The sequence below is a fragment of the Oncorhynchus tshawytscha genome, linkage group LG14 (genome assembly GCF_018296145.1).
Source record: "Oncorhynchus tshawytscha isolate Ot180627B linkage group LG14, Otsh_v2.0, whole genome shotgun sequence".
Lineage (NCBI taxonomy): Eukaryota > Metazoa > Chordata > Actinopteri > Salmoniformes > Salmonidae > Oncorhynchus > Oncorhynchus tshawytscha.
In genome coordinates, this window is record NC_056442.1 from 28,753,285 (window position 1) to 28,778,514 (window position 25,230).

A 25,230-nucleotide genomic window follows, 5' to 3' on the forward strand; every position below is an offset into this window, starting at 1 on the left:
GGAGATGCACTGGAAACCAGATGCGCTGAGCCGGCTTCATGGCACCTGGCTCGATGCCCACTCTAGCCCGGCCGATACGAGGCGCTGCTATGTAACACACCGGGCTATGCCTGCGCACCGGGGACACCGTGCGCCTCACAGCATAACACGGTGCCTGCCCGGTCCACCTCTCTCCACGGTAAGCACGGGGAGTTGGCGCAGGTCTCCTACCTGACTTAGCCACACTCCCCGTGTTCCCCCCCCACCCAAGACATTTTGGGGCTGCCACTCGTCCCAGCCGCGCTGCCGTGCTGCCTCCTCATACCACCGCCGCTCAGCTTTCGCTGTCTCCAGCTCTGCTTTGGGGCGGCGATATTCCCCAGCCTGTGCCCAGGGTCCCTTGCCGTCCAGAATCTCCTCCCATGTCCAGGAGTCTTGAAATTTCTGCTGCCCGTTACCACGCTGCTTGGTCCTTTTTTGGTGGGTGGTTCTGTAACGGAATTCCTCTTCTTCAGAGGAGTAGTAGCAAGGATCAGACCAATGTGCAGCATGGTAAGTGTCCATAATGATATATTTAATAAATCTACAGAACACTGAACAAAATAACAAAAGTACAAACAAACAAACAACCCAAACAGTCCCGTATGGTGAAAACACGAACACAGGATACAACCACCCACAAAACACAATAGAAAACAGGCTACCTAAATATGGCTCCCAATCAGAGACAAACGACTGACACCTGCCTCTGATTGAGAACCATACTAGGCCAAACACATAGAAATATAACAACAGAACAAAACATAGAAAAACAACATAGAATGCCCACCCCAACTCACGCCCTGACCAACTAAAATAATGACATAAAAAAGGAACTAAGGTCAGAACGTGACAGACAAAAGGCGAGCATTAATAATGTAACCAAACAAAAGCCAGGTAGGTCTACATGGACTCCAGATTACATTTTTTCTTTCAATCAGTCTTGTCAAGATGCATCAAGGAAACATAGATTGACTGGCCCACCTGTAAGAACGTACTCATGCAGCAAATTTGAGTTGTTATTGGTGAGTATATTAGCGATGCAAAAGGCATGACATTGCACAGTATTTCGACTTATTTTGAGGTTATGAGGTCAGTGTTGGAAAGCGTAAACATACAGCAGCGAGTGGAGTGTAGATAAACACAAACAAAAGCCAGATAGGCCGACATGGACTCCAGAATTGTTTATTTTATTTTTTTACATTTCAGTTGGTCTTCAACTGTTGGTCAAGCTATTTTATGGACAGAGAATTATAGAGACAAAGAAAGCAGGAGAATAAACTGATAGCAAATGCCCAAGAAGCATCGGTCCTTTTCCCACCACTTATTATTATGAGGAAACTCAACCGTTTCTGGAGGATATGTCTTGCCTGTTCAAAGTCCATCAACCAGTGTCCACTGGGTGGCCAGAATGGATTAGTTCACCCATAGGCCTTTGACGCAAATATCCATCTTGAATCATCACAATTGTGAATGAATGCATGAAGACTTCAAAGGGCCTTTGGTGGAATAATACAATGAAGTTACTGGAGAAATGGAAGTGAGGACTCCTGAAATCAACTTAGAACACATTAACTGGCATAAAAGATAACTAGGTTTTGTATTACAGTGAATTTGGTTGATTATAATTACTTCTTACTAACATATCATGTTTAAAGTTACACTTTAAGTTATCATGCCTCCCTAAGCTCTAAGCTTGACTGACGTGGGCAACTCAAGCTATTACCTCAACTTGACCAAATAGGCTTTTACCCCCTCTGTGAACTGAAGGCAAGTTCATGCCTGATTTGATCATGATCATGACTTTGAGGGGGGATTTGTGCTAAGCGCATGTAGACACCCCACACTAATCCACTAATTAGACCAGCCCTGGAGGAGCCTGGGTGCTATGGCCTTGAAGGACCAGGACCAGGGGTGGCTGGAGAGACTGCTGGCTGCTGTGGGTGGCTGACATTCCCACAGTGTGGGCCAAGCTGGCTGGTGTTGATGTTCCCACGTTAAGTCTGTCTGTCACATTGACAGCTGATGTGAAAAGGAGACTGGGGCCACAGGGCTTACTATTGGATAATTTTCTTTGTCAGGAATCAGGTGGGGGTGTTCCGTCTTTTGGATACTGGGGGTTGGGGTAATGGCCTAGAGGCAATTCTTAAGAAGAACATGAAAACCAGATGCAAAATAAATGTATCTTTAGCTTTTTTTCCATGTAATGAACATTGTATTTGGAGTGATTATTAACTTGCTGTTTTAATTAATAACAACAATGGTAGCCTGAGTTGACGTCTATAGGGCCTGAGTGAATGAGTTCTGAGCTGAGGGAGATGGCCCCATAGCCCAGTTAATATAGGGAGCAGAGGGGACGCTGGGGGATGTGACCTCTGGTTACCCATAGTTCCTCTCTCTAATTACCAGTGTCGGTAGCCTTCATTCACTGTTGCCACGTATAGAAGAACGGCCTCATCAAAGGCCATCTATGTCCCTGACTGACACCCCTGATTGAAGGTCCCTATACCGCCTCTCCTGGAACTCGTTGTGACCCCGTGACACTACAGCCGCAGGTCATACAAAGACAAAGACAGAGAGAGAGATCCCTGCTAAATGGGATTAATAAAGTGGCTAGATTCTTATCTCTGCAGTGGAACAAAGGAGAGCTTATAAAGTCCTGAGGAGCTGTACTGGGTTCCCTTGCCTCCATTTGGTTCTGTGTCCTGGCTACTGAGTCTGTTTATTGTTATCACATACTGTTCAGAGGACACTAGGACTTAATTCAAATGGCTACTATCCCATTCTTCATTTCCTTTAGTGTGTGTGTGTGTGTGTGTGTGTGTGTGTGTGTGTGTGTGTGATGTGTTTGTTTTTTTTTTTTTTTTTGTTTGTTTTTTGGGGGGCTCTTTCCACCAATCACAGAGATCTCACTTGAACTGGAAGAATAGAATAGGGAAAGTGGACATGGAAGTAAATGTGTGCCCAATTTTCTCATTTGTTGAAGACATCGGGAGCTTTCTACTCGTACAATTACCTTATTGTCTAGGAGGTGCTCAGTTTCCATGGTGCTCCATCCTGCCAGCATCTTAATAACCCAAGGAGAAGTGTCCACTGCCAAGACAATCTCTTTTTCTCTTCTAAGATGAAACAAACCATTAAACAACCCAACCGTTTTGTCATCTATTGAGAGATAAAAGCTATGAGTGGCACTATACCTGCCACTGAAAGCTTTTACCTATCAGTTACATTCACAGTTACATTCACAGAAGTCAATCCATTTACCTGTTCAGCCGCTACATTGACCAGGTCGACCGACTAGATTTACACTAATAACGATTGTTGTCATTTCATATGTGTAACATTTTTGTCAAATTGTGCTACATAAAAAAAAATGGTAGTTACTCTCTGTAAGGTAGTATCCATTATTACATGCAACAGTATGATTAATAGAATTAGTAAGCTTTGATTAAGAACATCATCATTATCTTACCCAAAATTGCTTTGCAGGAATGTTATGTATTTATATTACCTGTATTCATTTATACTCTCTTTGTACTGTATTTGTCTAAAAATCACCTGCATGTATTTTTGACTTTCTACTGCAATGAAAATGAATGGCCCCAGGGTGACACAGCTACTCTACTCCAATGTTATGTTGCAATATACTTGAATTGCTGCTCATGCAACACATCACATGGATAAACATCTAGACTTCCCCGTTCAGCACAATACCTCATACAGACCTCCTCAAGAATCTAAAGTATTCACTCAAGTGTGACCGAACAATATAACCCAGAATATAAAAAAATACGTTATTCGACTGAGAGTTATTTGCGAAATACCAAGCTTTACAAGGTTGAATTTATGAGAAGAATCTCTATCTGTACATGATACACTCAGGAACCACAGACTATAATTCCAATACAGAGCTCCCCAGATGACATAATACTTAGCCTGCTGGAAAATTCCACTACATGATGCCAAAAGAATGTCCTGTGATAAGAGATGTGTTATTCTTAATGGCGACTGAGAAAAAAATAACTGTATATAATTTCATTTTAAAGTCAAATGTGATTTTTATGATTTTTCATGTATTTCACTCATGAACAATGACAAACACAACTGTTGAAGATCAAAGTATTCAGTTGAAGATATAGGCCTATCATTAATTCACAATTACACACCTCTCCCCCGAGTTAGCCCTAATCCTAACACATTATAAATGTTATAGGCAAACATTCCAAGGTACCTGCTTTGAGTTGGGCCTTGGAGCATTAGCCAATGGAGACAAGCAAAAAGTCTGGCAGAGAAAGAGAGAGTCAGGGCTGTTCAGAGAGTCAGACTCAGGATCCATCCAATATGGCACCCTATTCGTTATACAGTATAGTGCACTACTTTTGACCAGAATCCAGGCTCTATATATGGAATAGGGTGCCATTTGAGAGGCAGCCTCAGTCAAATCAAACTTTATTTGTCACGTTCCGAATACAACAAGTGTAGACCTTACCGTGAAATGCTTACTTACAAGCCCTTAACCAACAGTGCAGTCCAAGAAGAGTTAATAAAATATTTACCAAATAAACTAAAGTAAAAACGAATTCAAGTAACACAATAACATAACAATAACGAGGCTATATACAGGGGGTACCAGTGCCGAGTCAGTGTGCGGGGTACAAGTCAGTTCAATGAACTTGGGCCGAGGTATCTCCAAGTCCTTGCATCCAGGCCTTCAGTAACGGTGGAGTTGGGGGAGTATGTCAAGCTTTTTGCCAGAGGAGCACTTCTCCCCCTCTACAAGCTGAGGAGAGGAGAGAGCGGAATGTGGACAGACTGTTCTCTGTTGACAAGAGGGGGAGCAGGGAAAACATGGAGGATCAGAGCCACGGCATGGGATAATGAATGATTCACCAGCATCATAAATGGAGCTGTCATTGAAGATGTAGGGAAAACATGATCCTCTCTCTCTCTCTCTCTCTCTCTCTCTCTCTCTCTCTCTCTCTCTCTCTCTCTCTCTCTCTCTCTCTCTCTCTCTCTCTTTCTTTCTTCCTTTGTTTCTTTGTGTTCTGTCTCTTACAATCTCTCACTTGCTCTCAAATTACTTCATCCTTTCTCTTTCTTTCTCTTAACAGATGAAATATGCCCAATTTACACAATGTGCCATATGAAATATTTGTTGCACACAAGCTTGTACACACAGTCAGCACAATAAAGATTTCTCAATTTCTCAATATTACAAATCAATAGTTTACTCCATGTTTTAGTAATCTCATCATTTTTATCTTATCATTTGCATGTAAAAGGATCAAGATTGAATTTGGAGATACAGTTGCCGAGTAGACTTTTACTGCCCTCTGGTGTATCAAAAATAACCTATAACCAACTGCCATATCTTATGCAATGTTTGTACTGCATTAGAAACGAAGCAATTAATGGATGTCTATCACATAAATACAGACCCAATCTATTTAATTTTAAGATTGTATTGCATAAATCAGGGGAGGCTGGTGGGGTGAGCTATAGGAGGACAGGCTCATTGTAATGGCTGGAATGGAATACATTTGACAATATAAAACAAATCAAATACAAAATATAGAAACCACATGTTTGACTCTGTTGCATTTATTCCACTCCAGCCATTACAATGAGCCTGTCCTCCTATAGCTCATCCCACCAGCCTCCTCTGGCAGAAATCCACTTTGAGGAGCTGTACCTTTCCAGGTGTAATGTCCAAAGTTTTCCACTGGAGGTCAGATTTGACAATCTTTTACAATTGAGTGGGTCCCCAGTCCAAACTTTAGTAGACACCATGCAACACTGTGACTCAAGAGATGTTGTACGTCTTTACTTGCGCACATAGGTGAAAATAGAATATGTAAAAAAATAATAATAATATGATTTGTACTCAGAGCAAGTAATAAAATAATATTGGTTGCTTTGGCTACTTCAAATTGCAGGTGATTGTTGAGTGTGTAAAAAAAACAGACAGGAAGGAGACGCTGGGTTTGCATTACCTTGGGTTTGCTTTAATGTAATACCTCAGAGCCCAGTAGAATGAGAGTTAGCCAGTAGTAATTCCAGGCAGGTCTTCCACATCCCTTCCTGTTGCCTATTAGGTGTCGGGTGTTCAAGGAAGAGCCGTGCGCTAGGCCACCGGCTTATCTCTCTGGTAGCAATGAGTCACTGATAACACCACACAACTGTCAACTAGCATAACATCATCCCACCACAGCAAGACCAGCTGAGCTAACACAGTCTCACCATAGCCATGTGATGTTACATAGTAGTATCTCGTTACAGACAGACTGATTAACGAGACTGTACAATACCTATCTATCACCCAGAGTTGTTTTTCCTGGTAAAGTCACATGGTCTGAAAAAAACGCCAGGCCCAAACCATAGCCATTTAGCCTATCATCACTTTAGTCCAATAGTGTAACAGACCCTCACACAGATAACAGGTTTCTAGGCTTACAGTAATTAAGTAATACGCTAATTGTGATGTAAAGCTTTACTGAAATACTTAATCTTCATTATTAGAACTTCTGCATCCATTTAGAGAGAGAGAGAATGTCCACAATATGCTTTTTCACATCCCCTATAAGAATATCGCACTACTGGGTGATCTGAAAAGTCATAGTCAATCGACAAATAATCTAATAATACTTTTAGCAAAAATGTTTCTTTTCAATTTTCAATCTGTAGGAACAATGAGAACAGAAAGGTTCAGAACTTTTGTGAAGCATCACAGCAGAGTTGAAAAATATATGGCAAATATAAATCCAGTATGGATGGTGCTAAGAGATAGATGGGAGGGGTTGAATGGAGCTGAAGGTTGGGACTAATAACAACAAGATAACTAATGTAAAACATACTGTGACCATAAAACATATAAAGGTTAAGAACTTTGTTGAAAGAGCACAGTTTGAAATCTATGGCAAATAGAAATCAAACCAGATGGACATCATAATTATATGGGAGAGGTTGAATTTAGAGGAAGGACAAGAGTTAAAAACAAACTAAATAAAACTATTGTAAAATAGACTGTGTCCATAAAATGAATATAGTATGTAAGCTGGAAATACAGGCCTAAGCGATGTTGTTCACTAGTTTGCTCCAATTGGGGAAGGGCTGGTCGGGTTGGAGGGTAATAAAGGAAATATATAAAATAAAAAATATGTATGTATGTATGTATTTACATGTGTATGTATGTATGTGTGTATGTATATACAGTGGGGAGAGCAAATATTTGATACACTGCCGATTTTGCAGGTTTTCCTACTTATGAAGCATGTAGAGGTCTGTAATTTTTATCATAGGTACACTTCAACTGTGAGAGACGGAATCTAAAACAAAAATCCAGAAAATCACATTGTATGATTTTTAAGTAATTAATTTGCATTTTATTGCATGACTTAAGTATTTGATCACCTACCAACCAATAAGAATTCCGGCTCTCACAGACCTGTTAGTTTTTCTTTAAGAAGTCCTCCTGTTCTCCACTCATTACCTGTATTAACTGCACCTGTTTGAACTCATTACCTGTATATATATATATTATATATACATTATATATATATTTGCAAGAAGAAAAAAATATATATAATAATGTCCCATTTTCCAGCTAGAAGGTGGAGGTGCCTCTATTCTGTGAATTATGGTAGCCATATGAGTGTGATGGGTGAGGTAACTGGTCTGTTTGAATGAATTGTTTGTCTTCTCTGATTGGTTGCAGTTGTGACTGTAGGCAAAAATGATCTATGATATTGACAAGATAGCCAAGTGTCTTCTCGAACAATGGAAATATATGTCCTGTGTGTGTGTGTGTGTGTGTGTGTGTGTGTGTGTGTGTGTGTGTGTGTGTGTGTGAACAACAGGCACAACTAAGTTGTTTTTTCTCAAAGTTGCCGGAATGACTCGTGCGTTCACTTATCAGTACATTTGTACATATCAGTACATTTGTAACAGCCTAAACATTGCAAAACTTCTACTCTATCAAATAAACCTCACATTACTCATCACTCTCATAGACCTCCAAACAAAAAAGAGCTTATCTCACTCGGACAGATTTTGGGCAGAGTAAATCCTCTAGCTTTGCCTCTTCCTCTCTGCTATAGAGAATGCGCCTCCATCTGTTTCTTTCCAGATGGTGTTTCCTTTTCTAGCCAGGCAGAAGGAAAGACAGGGACGGAGCTGCTCCTTTTCTACACCACACCTAGCAGTCAAATTCACGGTCGACAAATCCTTTATCCAGTCTCTATATTGTGCCAAAGTGTAGGTATCCTGAGTACAATTTTTATTTGTTGGCTGTGTGGACTTGGAGACAGCCAGCAAGGTAGTTAAAGGAGTTTTATTTTTCACAACCAAATATCTATTTTGGATGTAAATGGCATGTTATAGGGTGCAGACACCTTTGTTTTTATAAACTTTCCCCAAATAGCGATTCACTGCCTGATCCTCGTTGTGCAGTATCGGGGTTCTAAAAAAACACGAACAAATGTTCAAAAAACACCTAACAGAGGAGGCTGGTGGGAGGAGCTACAGGAGGACAGGCTCAAAGAAATTGATAGAATATAATACATTTTACAGTATCAAACAAATCAAACATGGAAACCACATGTTTGACTCTGTTCCATTTATTCCATTCCAGCCATTATAATGAGCATGTCCTCCTATAGCTCATCCCACCAGCCTCATCTGAAACCCAAATCCGTATTTTTTTTAAACGGCAAAGCTCTCAGTATAGTGATGTAGGTCTTTAGATGTTGTAGGCCTATACATGAAACTGTGTCATTCTGAACTGTATCCACAAAGTTATATTCCATTTTGTGTGACTCAAGCTGTTTCCCCAACAGCATAGCTCCGCCTGGAATTTAATAAACGGCATTGGCACTTGGATTGGAACCGGTGCTATGGTCAGATGACATGAAAACAGAGCTCTCTTTGGCCACGCACACCAGTAGTGGGTTTGGCGTTGAAAAACAGAAGACTATGCAGAGAAGTACCTCATACCTATGGTAAAATATAGTGGTGGATATTTGATGTTATTAGTTCCATTAGTCCTGAGGTCTCTTGCTAAGGTCAACTGTATCATGAACTTTATCAAGTACCAGGACATTTTTACCAAAAACCTGGTTGCTTCTGCCAGGTAGCTGACACTTGGCCGCAAGTGGACCTTCCAGCAAGACAATAACCACAAGCAATAATCAAAATCTACAAAGAAATGGTTAACTGACCACTAAATCAACATTTTGCAATGGCCATCTCAGTCTTCGGACTTGAACCCCATTGAAAACATGTGGTTTGAATTGTAGAGGGCAGTCCAGAAGCACAGATGAAGGATATCAAGGCTCTGGAAAGATTTTGTATGGAGAAATGGTCTAAGACCCCTCCCAATACGTTCTCCAATCTCATAAAACATGTTAAAAAAAGGCTCAGTGTCGCTATTCTCGCAAGGGGAGTGTGCTAGAGTATTAAAAAAGGGGTGCCAATAATTTTGAGCACTATTTTTTTATTTAATTTTTTACTTCTTAAACAAAATCTCTTTCTCTAAACAATTGTATTAGTATAAAATAATCTCCCAACATTTGTCGAGCATACAAAAAAATATATATATATATACAGTGGGGCAAAAAAGTATTTAGTCAGCCACCAATTGTGCAAGTTCTCCCACTTAAAAAGATGAGAGAGGCCTGTACTTTAAATCACTTTTCATCATCATTCATCAACTATGACAGACAAAATGAGAAAAAAAATCCAGAAAATCACATTGTAGGATTTTTAATGAATTTATTGCAAATTATGGTGGAAAATAAGTATTTGGTCAATAACAAAAGTTTATCTCAATACTTATACTTATCTTATACTTACTTATGTTATATACCCTTTGTTGTAAATGACTGAGGTCAAATGTTTTCTGTAAGTCTTCACAAGGTTTTCACACACTGTTGCTGGTATTTTGGCCCATTGTCATGCTGAAAGACCCAGCCACGTTTCATCTTCAATGCCCTTGCTGATGGAAGGAGGTTTTCACTCAAAATCTCACGATACATGGCCCCATTCATGCTTTCCTTTACACGGATCAGTCATCCTGGTCCCTTTGCAGAAAAACAGCCCCAAAGCATGATGTTTCCACCCCCCATGCTTCACAGTAGGTATGGGGTTCTTTGGATGCAACTCAGCATTCTTTGTCCTCCAAACACGACGAGTTGAGTTTTTACCAAAAAGTTATATTTTGGTTTCATCTGACCATATGACATTCTCCCAATCTTCTTCTGGATCATCCAAATGCTCTCTAGCAAACTTCAGACGGGCCTGGACATGTACTGGCTTAAGCAGGGGGACACGTCTGGCACTGCAGGATTTGAGTCCCTGGCGGCGTAGTGTGTTACTGATGGTAGGCTTTGTTACTTTGGTCCCAGCTCTCTGCAGGTCATTCACTAGGTCCCCCCGTGTGGTTCTGGGATTTTTGCTCACCGTTCTTGTGATCATTTTGACCCCACAGGGTGAGATCTTGCGTGGAGCCCCAGATCGAGGGAGATTATCAGTGGTCTTGTATGTCTTCCATTTCCTAATAATTGCTCCCACAGTTGATTTCTTCAAACCAAGCTGCTTACCTATTGCAGATTCAGTCTTCCCAGCCTGGTGCAGGTCTACAATTTTGTTTCTGGTGTCCTTTGACAGGTCTTTGGTCTTGGCCATAGTGGAGTTTGGAGTGTGACTGTTTGAGGTTGTGGACAGGTGTCTTTTAAACTGATAACAAGTTCAAACAGATGCCATTAATACAGGTAACGAGTGGAGGACAAAGGAGCCTCTTAAAGAAGAAGTTACAGGTCTTTGAGAGCCATAAATCTTGCTTGTTTGTAGGTGACCAAATACTTATTTTCCACCATAATTTGCAAATAAATTCATTAAAAATCCTACAATGTGATTTTCTGGATTTTTTTTCTCATTTTGTCTGTCATAGTTGAAGTGTACCTATGATGAAAATTACAGGCCTCTCTCATCTTTTTAAGTGGGAGAACTTGCACAATTGGTGGCTGACTAAATATTTTTTTGCACCACGGTATACAGACTTTTTCCCTCATCTTTATAGAGGGTGCCAATAATTATGGACGTGGCTGTATATTCTCTGAACTTGGAAGGTGTCATTTGGAGGATATGCAATCTCCTAAATGCAGTATGTTATACTGATCATGCAGCTTGTGCGTGCATTAATTCTCCTCTGACTTTCTAAGTGATACCATCCTGCAAGAACAGACAAACCTCTAACACTTGACTTAAGGCTGACAGCTATAATGCATTATTACATAACACATTATTATGAGACTTCATAAGGTCTCAAACATGCTCATAACAAAATAGGGATCTAAAGCGTTACACCTGTTTCCTTTACTTGAAGTGTGACTGAAAGTTCTTTGGTATATAATTTCAAGCTTTTACTGTACATTGATAGTGTGTAAACATGTGGGAGCCCAAATAGGCCTAAAAAACTATTACAACATGTTTCAGTGAAACAAAATAGAATGCCTTCTGATGAGTCTCTTAGACGCTCTCCTCTAATCTAGACTGTAGATGCAAATAGTCGAAAAACGTCCTACCAATCATTTGCATGGAGAAAAAGGTCATTTGAAAAAGTCCATACATTCTCCATCAGTGGAGTGTGCGAAGGATTCCGTGAACGTTTCCAGAGGTGGAAAAGGCTTGTCTTTAGTATGATTTTGAGCATTGGTACAGCTACACTTTCACTGGAATAGAGGATTGACCTTCTCAATCTTTGTAGTACCGGACCTGAAACTGAAGCATCATGGAAACCGGTAAGGCTAAATGCAACCATAACGCTGATTCCTAATCATTTATGAGATACTTCCATGGTATATTGTTTTGACAAAACTATCATCATCCACAGACATTTTATGACATCTTCTTTAAGGGGGTGATAATGACATAATAAAAAATATATATTTTATTTGTTATTGGTTTCTGCTGTCAACTAGCATAACAATCTGGTTTATGCTATTGTCGTTTTTGGAATTGACTAGTATCCTTCCGTATAAAAAAAGTGAATGAATGAAATGTACTGTGAAGCTAACATTGTGCTTTGTAAGGTATTGGATTGGTGTATTGGATTGTATTTTCCATACTAACAAAACTGAAAGTATAGTACTGTAGAGGACTGCATCGGGAAATATGTTAACAGTGTGTCATATGAACATAAATATGATTGTTTATTATTTATATCTAAAGATGGCATTGCTTAGCTGTGACCAGTCCAAAGCATAAAGGACATGATGATGCTGAATAGTATGCAAATATTGTTTTGGTGTTGGATTTCCGGTATCCAAACCCTCTTCTCAATTCATAAATAATTCAGTTGGATATCAAACTGCAACACCTAGAAAATGACATCATTATGATCCCACATCAATTTCTGAATTTCAAAACTGTTTGGCCGTATGATGGCTATAGTAAAATAGAAACGTATCTTAAGACTCCATTCATAAAGCTGGGATCTTTTACATACTGTACCGTTTTTTTTGCATGCGATTTCCTTTTGCATGTTAAATTGCAAATATCGTCTATAGTATGCTCACTAGGAATATGTTCAGGGGGGGATTTGCCTACAAAATCAGGCTGGAGACATATTTGCTGTTGAGATTTATGATGCATTTACAAATAAATATTGATACTTTTGATACTTCTATCACTAGGCCTATTTAGACTATTTCAAATGTGTGAGTGGCTATCCAGTGTATAAAAATGCCATCACTGTTAGACAATGATGTTTGTACTAAATAGCTTTTTTTAACAGTCAATTTGCATTGACCAAAGCCAAAGACAATTTCCATGCCCTTTACACGTAACCCAAAAGGCAATTCAGCTATGCATAAAACTGTGAAAATTCAAATGAATACATGTTTGTTGGAATGAATGAGGACTAGCACTAAGCAGGAGCAGTATATTATCTGAAAAATACATAACCAGCAATATATTGTACTTGTGTTATATTTATATTTTACTTTGAGTAAGTACAATTTGAAGATACTTACTTCAAGCTAATTTAAAAAATACTTACAATATAAGTGAGCCAAAAACAGAGAATACAATAAGTGCATAGCATATTAGAGCATTGGGCCAGTAACCAAAAGGTTGCTGGATTGAATCCCCGAGCTGACACCTGTTGTTCTGCCCCTGAGCAAGGCAGTTAACCCATTGTTCCCCGGGCGCCGAAGACTTGGATGTTGATTATGGCAGCCCCCCGCACCTCTCTGATTCAGAGGGGTTGGGTTAAATGCGGAAGACACATTTCAGTTGAAGGCATTCAGTTGTACAACTGACTAGGTATCCCCCTTCCCCTTTCCTATGTTTAATTTAGGCCTCCTGAAAATAATAGTTTTTCTAGCCTGTTTTTCATATACTTCAAGGAGGTTCATAGAATTTGTTCTAGCAATGTACTTGAGGCAAAATATTAAATCTTTGTATCAACATAACTACAATTTTAGGCTATCCTTGTGTTAGGAGTGTACTGTATGGAGTTTGTTTTCAGTGACCTCCACAGAATAATGAGTGTATAATCATGTATTAACTTGTATTACTTCACACTCAAATAATGAGTCAATTGTATCTCTGTGTGCACGTGTGTGTGTGTGTGAAATATTTCTTTCTCTTTTTCTCCAGAGTATTCTAAAAGGGTCTATCAAGGGGTGAGGGTCAAGCACACAGTGAAAGATCTACTGGCAGAGAAACGACAAAATCAAACAAATGGACCAAGATACAGTGTGAGTATTCCAAGTACATCTAGCGTGATTCGCTTTTGTATTGTCTTCTTTCTTTCTTTCTTTCTTTCTTTCACTGACATATAACCAGACAGTTGATGTCTGTTGGCGAGACAATAGGGTGTTGTCCTTCAATCTTCAGCCTTATTTACATTTGGGCTTATTTTGTATGCTAACGAATCATGCCCATAATGCCTACCTATAAGTCCCTCGGCAGTGTATCTTTATTTCTCCACTCCTCAGCCATGAGTGAAAGCTAAGCCTATGGGTAAATACCAGAACATTGGTTTAAGATAGAAAAACAAAGCCAAGCAGACCCATGAAAACCCCACGATGAGCAGGACAACAATAATACGCAATGGCTAATGGTCATGAACTCTAGCAGTCGTGAGGAGGATAGCTAATACAAACCCTTTTTGGTCTGCCAGGTTGGTCTATGCAAAGTCAGATTCTCGCACACCTGCCGACCGATATTGTTCTCCATGCAGGCCGCAGACAAGCTAGCCATTGTTGCCTCAGACACAGTGAAATTGGCCTATGAGACATCTGCCTGAGCAAACAGGAAAAGTTTTTCATCTCCCAAGCTACCTGTCAATGCCCTTTACAGGACTCCATTTCTTTTCTGTTTCCATTACCATTGGCACTCAGTAGACAGTAACTACACTCTTCATGGACAGATCCTGATAAGGGAGAGACAAACTGTGAGGTAGATGCCATGAGTTTCAACATCGTAAGCCTTAAGACATGCTTTCACACTCTGTGACCATCCTTCCATGCCTGGACTGTAATGGCTCTTCAGAAACATCTTTTTTTTTTTGTAGAAAAAAATGTCACAGGTTTGCCAAAGCCAGGTTGGGAAGGATTTCTCAGGGGGCAATGTGTCCAAAGCAAACTGCAACAAAGATCACAACACCAGGAAGTACTGCTCTTATTGCTTAATAATGATGAGTCACTGTTTTCCTAAACAAAACTAGATCGATGTTGTCAACACCACCACCGAAAACTCTGCTTGAAAGCGAAAATGTAATAGACTTGAGTTCTGTCATTCTTAATTCACAGTATTAAGTTAATACTATTAACTCAGAGTTACAGATATCATCTTGTGGATGGATTGGTAAGACCCCAGTGTTGCCATCAACAGTTTTTGACTTAACGCAAAATTAGATTGGATTTGTGTGAATAAAGATAAAATTATACTATATATTTATGTTTTAATCTAGGAGATTCTCGGTCTTCTTTTGCACACATGAGACGTGTGTGCCCAGGTTCATGGATGAACAATACGGACTAAAGACACATTCAGATAACAGGGCCACACCATCTAAAGATTGCCTCGACTTTCTCTTATGCTCTCTCTCTCTCTCTCTCATTCGAGTTTGCAGTCTTTTATCCTAGAGAGAAAGGCCATTGATAGACATTGGCAAACTTTAGCCACCAAGTGATTCAAATCAAGTCGCAACATGAACCCATAGAAATGAAAGGGAAATATCTTTGACAACAGGCATGCTGCCTCAATGACAGGACAAAGGCCATCGTACACAATCTCAAGTAATAAACAACGTCAAGCTTCATAAAGAAGAGTATTAAAGAGATATAACCGTAGATACACTGCTCTATTCATTTCTGCATTATTAGACTCTAATATCTTGGCACAAGTAAGATATGTGTTGTACCCTAGACCTCAAGGAATGCTGAGAGAGAAATGGTATTAGCCAGCTCTTCTTTACTCACATACAGTAGCCTATGCTTTTTGCAAAACGGACTGAGGTTTGGGCATTATTAGGGCCAGCCGGCCAACCAGTGTGCCTTCACTGTTGTGTTATTGTGGAGGAAAGAGTACTTTTCAATTGTAAACACTCGGATATGCACACTTAAAATAATTAATCAGAGTAAATAGTCATGTAGAACTAAAATATCTGCACACTAGTATGCCCCCAAATTCTTGTTCTTATAAGGACAACATTTTGACCGGTAACTGGTTTTCCTTAAGGACAGCTTTTTTCACCAAATACAGCAGCATATAAAAATGTAACTGTCATACAACACATTGCAGCCCAACATGCTTCACAGATCATCTCTTTATTAAGACCTGTGGCTGGGGATGTTGGTTGGTAGTTGCAGTACCTTTTCAAAGCATTAGCGAAACCTCAATTATTATGATTTTCTTTGGTAGTGCATCAGCAGTTTTCCTCTTAATTGGTGCCCCCAACAAAATCTTGCTTAGGGCCCCCAAAATGTTAGAAACGGCCCTGGGTAATTGTTAGCCTCCCCATGCAGGTTTATCGTGTCTCTCCATCAGGTGCTTTGCTGTGAACTGGGAGTACATGAGGCTTTAACAACATGATTTCCATACGCAGCCTTCAGAGAAGCACTGAGGCATTGACCTGGTCCACATGGGGAAGTCTTGGCATGGGCAAATTGCATTCAAATCCAACCCTCAAAATTTGCTTGCCTTCCAGCCAACACAGCCTTAAAATCAACTCTTTCATGTTTGCAATATGCAAACAAAAGAGAGCTTGTCCTCCTTTCTAACCCTCGCTGTGTGTGTGTGTGTCTCTTTAAAACAAATCCCTGTAAGCATATATCCCTTTTCTAACCCTACAAACATTTATAATATACATTCTAACAAGCTTGCTATAAATGTCATGCAAAATGTGTCTTCAATAACCGTAGATACCATAAAGACTTGTCCTTTCCACAGTATATCTTTACTTCAGACTCCACGGCACCCAAGAGGATAATAAAGCCATTCAGAAGTCTATTAAACCCCATAAATCATTCTGACTTCTGCATTATAAGCTGTTCGTAATGCTATCATAAACGTGACACACTGTCTGCTATAAAAGTTAATGACGTTTTTTTTCTTCAGTCTATGATGATAATGATCATGACTTTTATTTCACAGAATGTCACTGTATACTTTGTTACTGTCCATGTTATGTGTTCACATCAAACATGAAAAAATGGCCTGCATTCATTTGGGTCACACTTTTTGGGGATAGTCCATCTGTTGCTGCTCTACAGATTATCATACTATCAACAAACTATGTACTGATAAGCAACTGACTATCTGTTGATAAGCAACTGACTATCTGTTGATAAGCAACTGACTATCTGTTGATAAGCAACTGCTTGCTAAGGTTACAGTTAGGGTTAGGTTTAGAATAAGGGCTAGGGTTAGGAGATAGTTAGTTGAGATGTTACTCTACACTTGTAAAAACAAATGGTTCTAAAAGGGTTATTTGCAGAGAGATTGGATAAACCAAGAACAATTTTCTTCTGAAGAACCCTTTTTTGAAGACGAGGGTTCTTTATAAGGCCACGGGTTCTACCCAGAACGTTTTTCACACTAAGAACTGTTTTGTTAAGAAAGGGTTATTTGATGATTCTTTGGAAGGGAAGAAGGATTATTTGGAAGGGAAGAAGGGTTCTACGTAGAACTCTTCTGAATCTGAATTATAGAATTAGTGTTTACCTCAATGTTTAAACTTTAACATCAGGAGTTTGAGTAATCTGATCAGTTTAAAAAGATAGTATATGGGAATATTTGTAAATGTATCTGGTATTCCCTTGATCATTTTACATATACAGTACAGACATAGTTGATATCTTTGCCAAGATAAACATTTTTCAAATAAGTATTTTCTGTGATTTTATTGAGCAGTGAGTAGGAGAATAGTATGGAGTCTGAGTGAACCAGCAGTATATTGTATGGTACACATAAAATTGGCCACTTGGCCAGTGTTACCTAGTGTTGATTTTTCAGTGTAACTTTTATAGTGTTGATTCAGGAATTTAATTAATTCTGTAAAGTGGTGTAAGTGTGATTGTGTCATTTTTACTCAAAACCACGCCCATCATTATCATATTTCCCAGCATACCCTATTGCAGGTTGATTTTCAGAATTGTTTGTTTCAAAATCTGTGTTTTTGCATTGATTGGTTGATTCATTTTATGCTACACAATTATAAATAACATACATTTTTCTAAACTAATCCAATCTGTTAGTAGTCTCATTACTGAGATGGTTGTTTCAGTTTAGATGATTTAGGTAGTCTCCTTTATCAACCTTCTCTACCCTGGCAGTCATTCTGAATGCAGTTTGCGGGTGATTAAAAATCCCTGTTGTTGGATATCCTCACTCTGGCTAGATTCCAATAGGAATCACACATCATTTTACAAGCCAGCATAATGTGACTTGAAGGCCCGATGTGGTCTGCAAACCAGGAGTTTCAACCACTGTGTTAGGGTATAACTAACTTATGATATATTTAATGTATTGTCATAAAAAAAATTGCAAATAATGCTGGTAGAACCATTCATGGAGGGTTCTAGGAAGGAACCCTTCAGCGATAGAAGGGTTTTTGGTAGAACTGTTCACAGAGTGTTCTAAAATGAACCCTTGAAAGATAAAAGGGTTCTTGATAGATAGAATTGATTGATAGAATTGCTGGATATATGCTGGATACATGCGGGAACACGCTGTCGTACACATTGATCCAGAGCATTCCAAACATGCTCAATGGGTGAAATGTCTGGTGAGTATGCAGGACATGGAAGAACTGGGACATTTTCAGCTTCCAAGAATTGTCTACAGATCCTTGCGACCTGGGGCCGTGCATTGTCATGCTGAAACATGAGGTGATGGCGGCGGGTGAATGGAACAACAATGGGCCTCAGGATCTTGTCATGGTATCTCTGTGCATTCAAATTGCCATCAATAAAATGCAATTGGGTTTGTTGTCCATAGCTTATGCCTGCCCATACCATAACCCCACCACCCCCATGGGTCACTCTGTTCACAACATTGACATCAGCAAACAGCTCGCCCACACAATGCCATACACGTGGTCTGCGGTTGTGAGGCCAGTTGGACGTACTGTCAAATTCTCTTAAACGATGTTGGAGGAGGCTTATGGTAGAGAAATAATATAACATTTTCTTGCAACAGCTCTGGTGGACATTCCTGTAGTCAGGATACCAATTGCACACTTCCTCAAAACTTGAGTAATCTGTGGCATTGGGTTGTGTGACAAAACTGCACATTTTAGAGTGGCCTTTTATTGTCCCCAGTACAAGGTGCACCTGTGTAATGATCATGCTGTTTAATCAGCTTGTTGATATGGCACACCTGTCAGGTGGATGGATTATCTTGGCAAAGAAAAATCCTCCCTAGCAGGGATTTGTGCACAACATTTGAGAGAAATAAGCTTTTTGTGTTTATAGAACAATTCTGGGATATTTTATTTCAACTCATGAAACATTGAACCCTTTACATGGAACAATTTACATGTTGCATTTATTTTATTGTTCAGGGTAGAACCCTCTGCAAAGGGTTCTACCTGTTCTACCTAGCACCAAAAAGGGTTCACCTATGGGGACAAACCGAAGAACCCTATATGATTCTACTTTTTCTAAGAGTGTAGATAGTCTGTAGAGCATCTACAGATGGACTATGCAAATAAAATGTTACCATCACTTGGATATAGAGTGCATTCGGTAAGTATTCAGACCTCTTGGATTTTCCCACATTTTGTTACATTACAGCCTTATTCTAAAATTGATTAATGTTTTTCCACATCAATCTACACACAATACCCCATAATGACTAAGTGAAAACAGTTATTTTTGTAAGTTTTGCAAATTTATTAAAAAAGAAGAAGCTGAAATACCTTTTTTAAGTATTCAGACCCTTTGCTATGAGACTCGAAATTGAGCTCAGGTGCAGATCTGGGGAAGGGTACCATTGAAGTTCCCTAAGAATACAGTGGCCTCCATCATTCTTAAATGGAAGAAGTTTGGATCCACTAAAACTCTTCCTAGAGCTGGCCACCCGCCAAACTGAGCAATCAGGGGAGAAGGGCCTTGGTCAGGGAGGTGACCAAGAACCCAATGATCACTCTGACAGAGCTCCAGAGGTCCTCTTTGGAGATGGGAGAACCTTCCAGAAGGACAACCATCTCTGCAGCACTCTACCAATCAGGCCTTTGTGGTAGAGTGGCCAGACGGAAGCCACTCCTCAGTAAAAGGCACATGACAGCCCGCTTGGAGTTTGCCAAAAGGCACCTAAAGGACTCTCAGACCATGAGAAGCAAGATTCTCTGGTCTGATGAAACCATGATTGATCTCTTTGGCCTGAATGCCAAGAGTCACGTCTGGAGGAAACCTGGCACCATCCCTACGGTGAAGCATGGTGGTGGCAGAATCATAGTGTGGGGATGTTTTTTTTTACCCCTTTTTCGATCTTGTCTCATCGCTGCAACTCCCCAATGGGCTCGGGAGGAGATGGTCGAGTCATGCATCCTCCAAAACATGACCCACCTAACCGCACTTCTTAACACCCGCCCGCTTAACCAGCCGCACCAATGTGTCAGAGGAAACACTGTTCAACAAGGAGTTGCTAGAGCACGATGAGACAAGTAAAGCCCCCCCGGCCAAACCCTCCCCTAAGCCGGATGACCCTGGGCCAATTGTGCACCGCACTATGGGACTCCCGATTACAACCAATTGTGATACAGCCCGGGATCAATCCTGGGTCTGTCGTGATGCCTCTAGCACTGAGATGCAGTGCCTTAGACCACTGTGCCACTTGAGAGGCCCTTGTGGGGATGTTCTTCAGCGGCAGGGACTGGGAGATCAGTCAGGATCGAAGGAAAGATGAACGGAGCAAAGTACAGGGAGATCCTTCATGAAAACCTGCTTCAGAGCACTCAGGACACCAGACTGGGGTGAAGATTCACCTTCCAATAGAACAACAACCCTAAGCACACAGCCAAGACAACACAGGAGTGGCTTCGGGAGAAGCCTCTGAATGTCCTTGAGTGGCCCAGCCAGAGCCCAGACTTGAACCCGATCGAACATCGCTGGAGAGACCTGAAAATAGCTGTGCAGCAACACTTCCCATCTAACCTTACAAAGCTTGAGAAGATCTGCAGAGAAGAAATGGGAGAAACTCCCCAAATACAGGTATACCAAGCTTGTATCATACCCAAGAAGACTTGAGGCTGGAATCGCTGCCAAAGGAACTTCAAGAAAGTACTAAGTAAAGGGTCTGAATGCTATATTTTTTCTTTGCTTTGTCATTATGGAGTATTGTGTGTAGATTGATGAGAAAAAAACTACAATTTAATCAATTTTAGAATAAGGCTGTAACGTAAAATGTTGAAAAAGTCAAGGGGTCTGAATACATTCCAAACGCACTGTAAGTTGCAATTCTTGAAGCTTTGTTTTAATTTTCTTTATATCATAGCAACATGTCTTAATAGACCACACACTGACATACGCTTCGGCTTGTGCCTTCCTCAGCGTGTGTGTGGTGGCATGATATGTGTTACCAGAATCAGACCTGTTCTCATAATGCCATGGATCCAGGATTTTTATGTTTGTCTGTTCTTTCATTTGTAGGGAGGAACATCCAGCCAATCATCATTTGTTCAAATGCCAGGTGAGAAAAATCTCTGTGAAAATGATGTAATTATTGATGAGTCCCACTGACCTATCAACTCTCCTAATAGTGTTTGAGGTAAGGGAGGTACAGTATTATGGAAAACAGCTTTTAAATGTCACATTTACAAGCAACGTTCTGAAAAAGTAGAATAAAACCCATTTACTGGTGAAGACTTGTGAAGGCTTGTTTCGATGTTAACAGTAACCACCAGAGCTTTGAATGTGTACTCCGATTATATTGTATGCTTTGTTCTGATAGCTACCTGCTGCCTAGATGGGGCAGCAGGTCTCCTAAATGGGACGACAGGTCTCCTAGATGGGGCGGCAGGTCTCCTAAATGGGACGACAGGTCTCCTAGATGGGGCAGCAGGTCGCCTAGATGGGGCAGCAAGTCTCCTAAATGGGACGACAGGTCTCCTAGATGGGGCAGCAGGTCTCCTAAATGGGACGACAGGTCTCCTAGATGGGGCAGCAGGTCTCCTAAATGGGACGACAGGTCTCCTAGATGGGGCAGCAGGTCTCCTAAATGGGACGACAGGTCTCCTAGATGGGGCAGCAGGTCTCCTAAATGGGACGACAGGTCTCCTAGATGGGGCAGCAGGTCTCCTAAATGGGACGACAGGTCTCCTAGATGGGGCAGCAGGTCTCCTAAATGGGACGACAGGTCTCCTAGATGGGGCGGCAGGTCGCCTAGATGGGGCAGCAGGTCTCCTAAATGGGACGACAGGTCGCCTAGATGGGGCGGCAGGTCGCCTAGATGGGGCAGCAGGTCGCCTAGATGGGGCAGCAAGTCTCCTAAATGGGACGACAGGTCTCCTAGATGGGGCGGCAGGTCGCCTAGATGGGGCAGCAGGTCTCCTAAATGGGACGACAGGTCGCCTAGATGGGGCGGCAGGTCGCCTAGATGGGGCAGCAAGTCTCCTAAATGGGACGACAGGTCTCCTAGATGGGGCGGCAGGTCGCCTAGATGGGGCAGCAGGTCTCCTAAATGGGACGACAGGTCGCCTAGATGGGGCGACAGGTTGCCTAGATGGGGCAGCAAGTCTCCTAAATGGGACGACAGGTCGCCTAGATGGGGCAGCAGGTCTCCTAAATGGGACGACAGGTTGCCTAGATGGGGCAGCAAGTCTCCTAAATGGGACGACAGGTCGCCTAGATGGGGCGACAGGTTGCCTAGATGGGGCAGCAAGTCTCCTAGATGGGGCGACAGGTTGCCTAGATGGGGCAGCAAGTCTCCTAAATGGGACGACAGGTCTCCTAGATGGGGCGGCAGGTCGCCTAGATGGGGCAGCAGGTCTCCTAAATGGGACGACAGGTTGCCTAGATGGGGCAGCAAGTCTCCTAAATGGGACGACAGGTCTCCTAGATGGGGCGGCAGGTCGCCTAGATGGGGCAGCAGGTCTCCTAAATGGGACGACAGGTCGCCTAGATGGGGCGACAGGTTGCCTAGATGCGGCGGCAGGTAGCTTAGCAGTTAGAGCATTGGGTCAGTAACCGAAAGCTTGCTTGTTTGAGTCCCTGAGACAGCAAGGTGAAGATATCTGCCGTTCTGTCCTTGAGCAAGGGAGTTAAACTCCACCCCTGGGGCCGGTGACATCGATTAAGGCAGCCCCCAGCACCTCTCTGATTCAGAGGGGTTGGGTTAAATGTGGAAAATAAATTTCCATTGAATCCATTCAGTTGTGCAAATGACTAAGTATCCCCCTTCCCTACCTGCAGGCTATAAGTAAAGTGTTGCCATTTAGCAGACACTTTTATCCAAAGTGACTTACAGTAGTGTGTGCATACATTTTGGGTGGCCCCAGCCAGAATCGCACCACACAATCCTGACGTTGCAAGCACCATGCTCTACCAACCGAGCCACATAGGACCCCTTGTTACTAATGTTTTCTCACTGGTTCTCTTTACAACAGGGTCTCACATGATCCCTAGCTACTACGGCATGAGGCGACCTTTCATCTCCGACTCGGACTTCTCTCCCAAGCAGTTCTCGGGCGAGGTCTACTCCTCATCCCTGGGTGGCAAGCCTCTAGGTTGTGACCCATCGGCCATGTCTGGCTACCCGTCCGTCATAGACAGCTACTACCCGGAAACGTTCGGAGACTACCGTAGTGCAGCCTTCACCACCGGAGGGAGTTCCATCTTCCCCAGCTCAGCCCTGTCCACTCTGCTACCACCTTTCTCTGGAGAGTCCCCCCACTTTCTCCTGGTAAGTCAATCTGTCAGTGTTCAGTACTAGTGATGGAATGGAACTGTTGAGCTATGGCTTTACATTATGGGCCAGTTTCTCAAACATGGTTTAAAGTCTAGTCCTGGACTAAGAATTGTTCAAGGCTAGGCTAAATCCAGGAAACGCACCCTATGTGTTATTGTTTTTTATGTGATGTGAGATGGCGCAAAGCATGTAAATAGGGATGGGGGCTGGAGCGGATAGGGTACATCCAAATGAGCACACATTTCACAAAAGCACGATGGAAAAAATACATCTAATTCCACAGGTGAGAAGTGTGTCCCTATGTTACTGATTTGGGATCAAACCCAGATCTGTGCGCTACAAGGCTTTGTTAGCCCACTGAGATAAAGCCTAGACATTAGCTCAGTGAGCCAACATGTCTTCAGGTCTCCAGCAAGGTTAATCATCACACAAGCATGGTTCCTAACCATCTGTTACACATACCTCTTAGGGCATTCTGCAATCGGCAATACCAACAAATAAGAGTAATTTCTCCATCATCTCTATTCTTTTCTCTGGCTGTTGCTCCTACAGAGGGATTCGTGGGAGCAGCCAGTGGCAGACCCAGTGACCCAGGGAGAGGGTTTGTGTGCAGACGGCCTGACCTCTGTTCCAGTCTCCCTGCCCAGCCCCGACCCTCCCGGGAGCCCGTCACAGTACCGCTGCTCCACCCGTAGCTCCTCCATGGCCTCGGCACAGCCCTATGCCCTTCACCCTCTGGACGAAGTACACTACCACACCTCTTACCCTGCTGCCTCCACTTTCACATGTCCTTCCTATATGACTGTCTCCAACGACCTAGCCTCCAAGATGGCCCCTCTAGCTAATGAGGTCTCTGACAGTACCCTCGCCACACATAGTGACACGCACTCGTGGGTGAAAGAAGATGGTGGAAGCTCTTGGTCGCCATATGAGATTCGGAGGTCTTATTAAATCCATTTGGAAACATCTTGTCCTTCACAGAAAACCAAAACAATGCAGATGCAAGTGACTCAGATCCTTGTGGTCCAAATATTGACTTTGTAGACTTTGCTAATCTTTTTATAGAAGTACAAAGTGGAACTTTTACTTATTTGACCCTCCTAAGTCCCCTGTTGACATTATGGTATGTAAGAACTAACTCACTGGGCACACAATGGTTGAATCAATGTTGTTTACACGTCATTTCAATTCAATTATGTTGAACCAACTTAAAATAGACATTGAATTGACCTCTGTGCCCAGTGGGAACCCTTTGCATGGGCACGTGACAATGGACCAGTTAGGATTCTGTGCCTGTGTTCAAATGTTTGAAATAGATGTGTTTTTATATAGTCATTATATTAGGAAAACATCATTTTAATTGATATACTGCCATTGCGACAATTGCAATTAGCATTTATTTTTTGCTGAAGGTCGTTTTACTTTAACCTTCTTTACTTTATCGCATCTTGTTGTCAGCTTTAATAACCAAATCAGAGTTTATCCAACTGTATCTACTTCATGTGAGCCTTTACTCTGTGAAGCTTTGGTAATGAATGTGTATGTTTTTTCTCTTCTGTTTTTTATATTTTAGGAGCTTGTTGCAATGCATTCATTACTAGTAATAGGCAGCAGTGACAATTCAAAGAAAAGTCTAGAGTATAACGAAAGACAATCAGAGATGACCATCTACAGGATTCTTCAAGAAGTGAGTGGGAATCTATACCTGAATATTTTACATTCAGAGACAATGCAAGGAACGGAATTGGTCAATAGATGCAAGTGATTTATCATACTCACAGTTCCTGTGTTTTGCTT

The 25,230-nt window shown here is 41.6% G+C and overlaps 1 protein-coding gene across 1 annotated transcript; it reads left to right on the forward strand.

Annotated features, from left to right (window-relative positions):
- The first annotated feature begins 11,658 nt into the window (after nucleotides 1-11,658).
- LOC112266933 (uncharacterized protein C11orf53 homolog) lies at nucleotides 11,659-24,401 on the forward strand. Its single transcript, XM_024444875.2, has 5 exons — nucleotides 11,659-11,813; nucleotides 13,675-13,775; nucleotides 21,177-21,216; nucleotides 23,132-23,427; nucleotides 23,986-24,401. The coding sequence occupies exons 1-5, from the start codon at nucleotides 11,804-11,806 to the stop codon at nucleotides 24,382-24,384; spliced, it is 846 nt and encodes a 281-aa protein (XP_024300643.1). The 5' UTR covers nucleotides 11,659-11,803; the 3' UTR covers nucleotides 24,385-24,401.
- The last annotated feature ends 829 nt before the right edge of the window (nucleotides 24,402-25,230 follow it).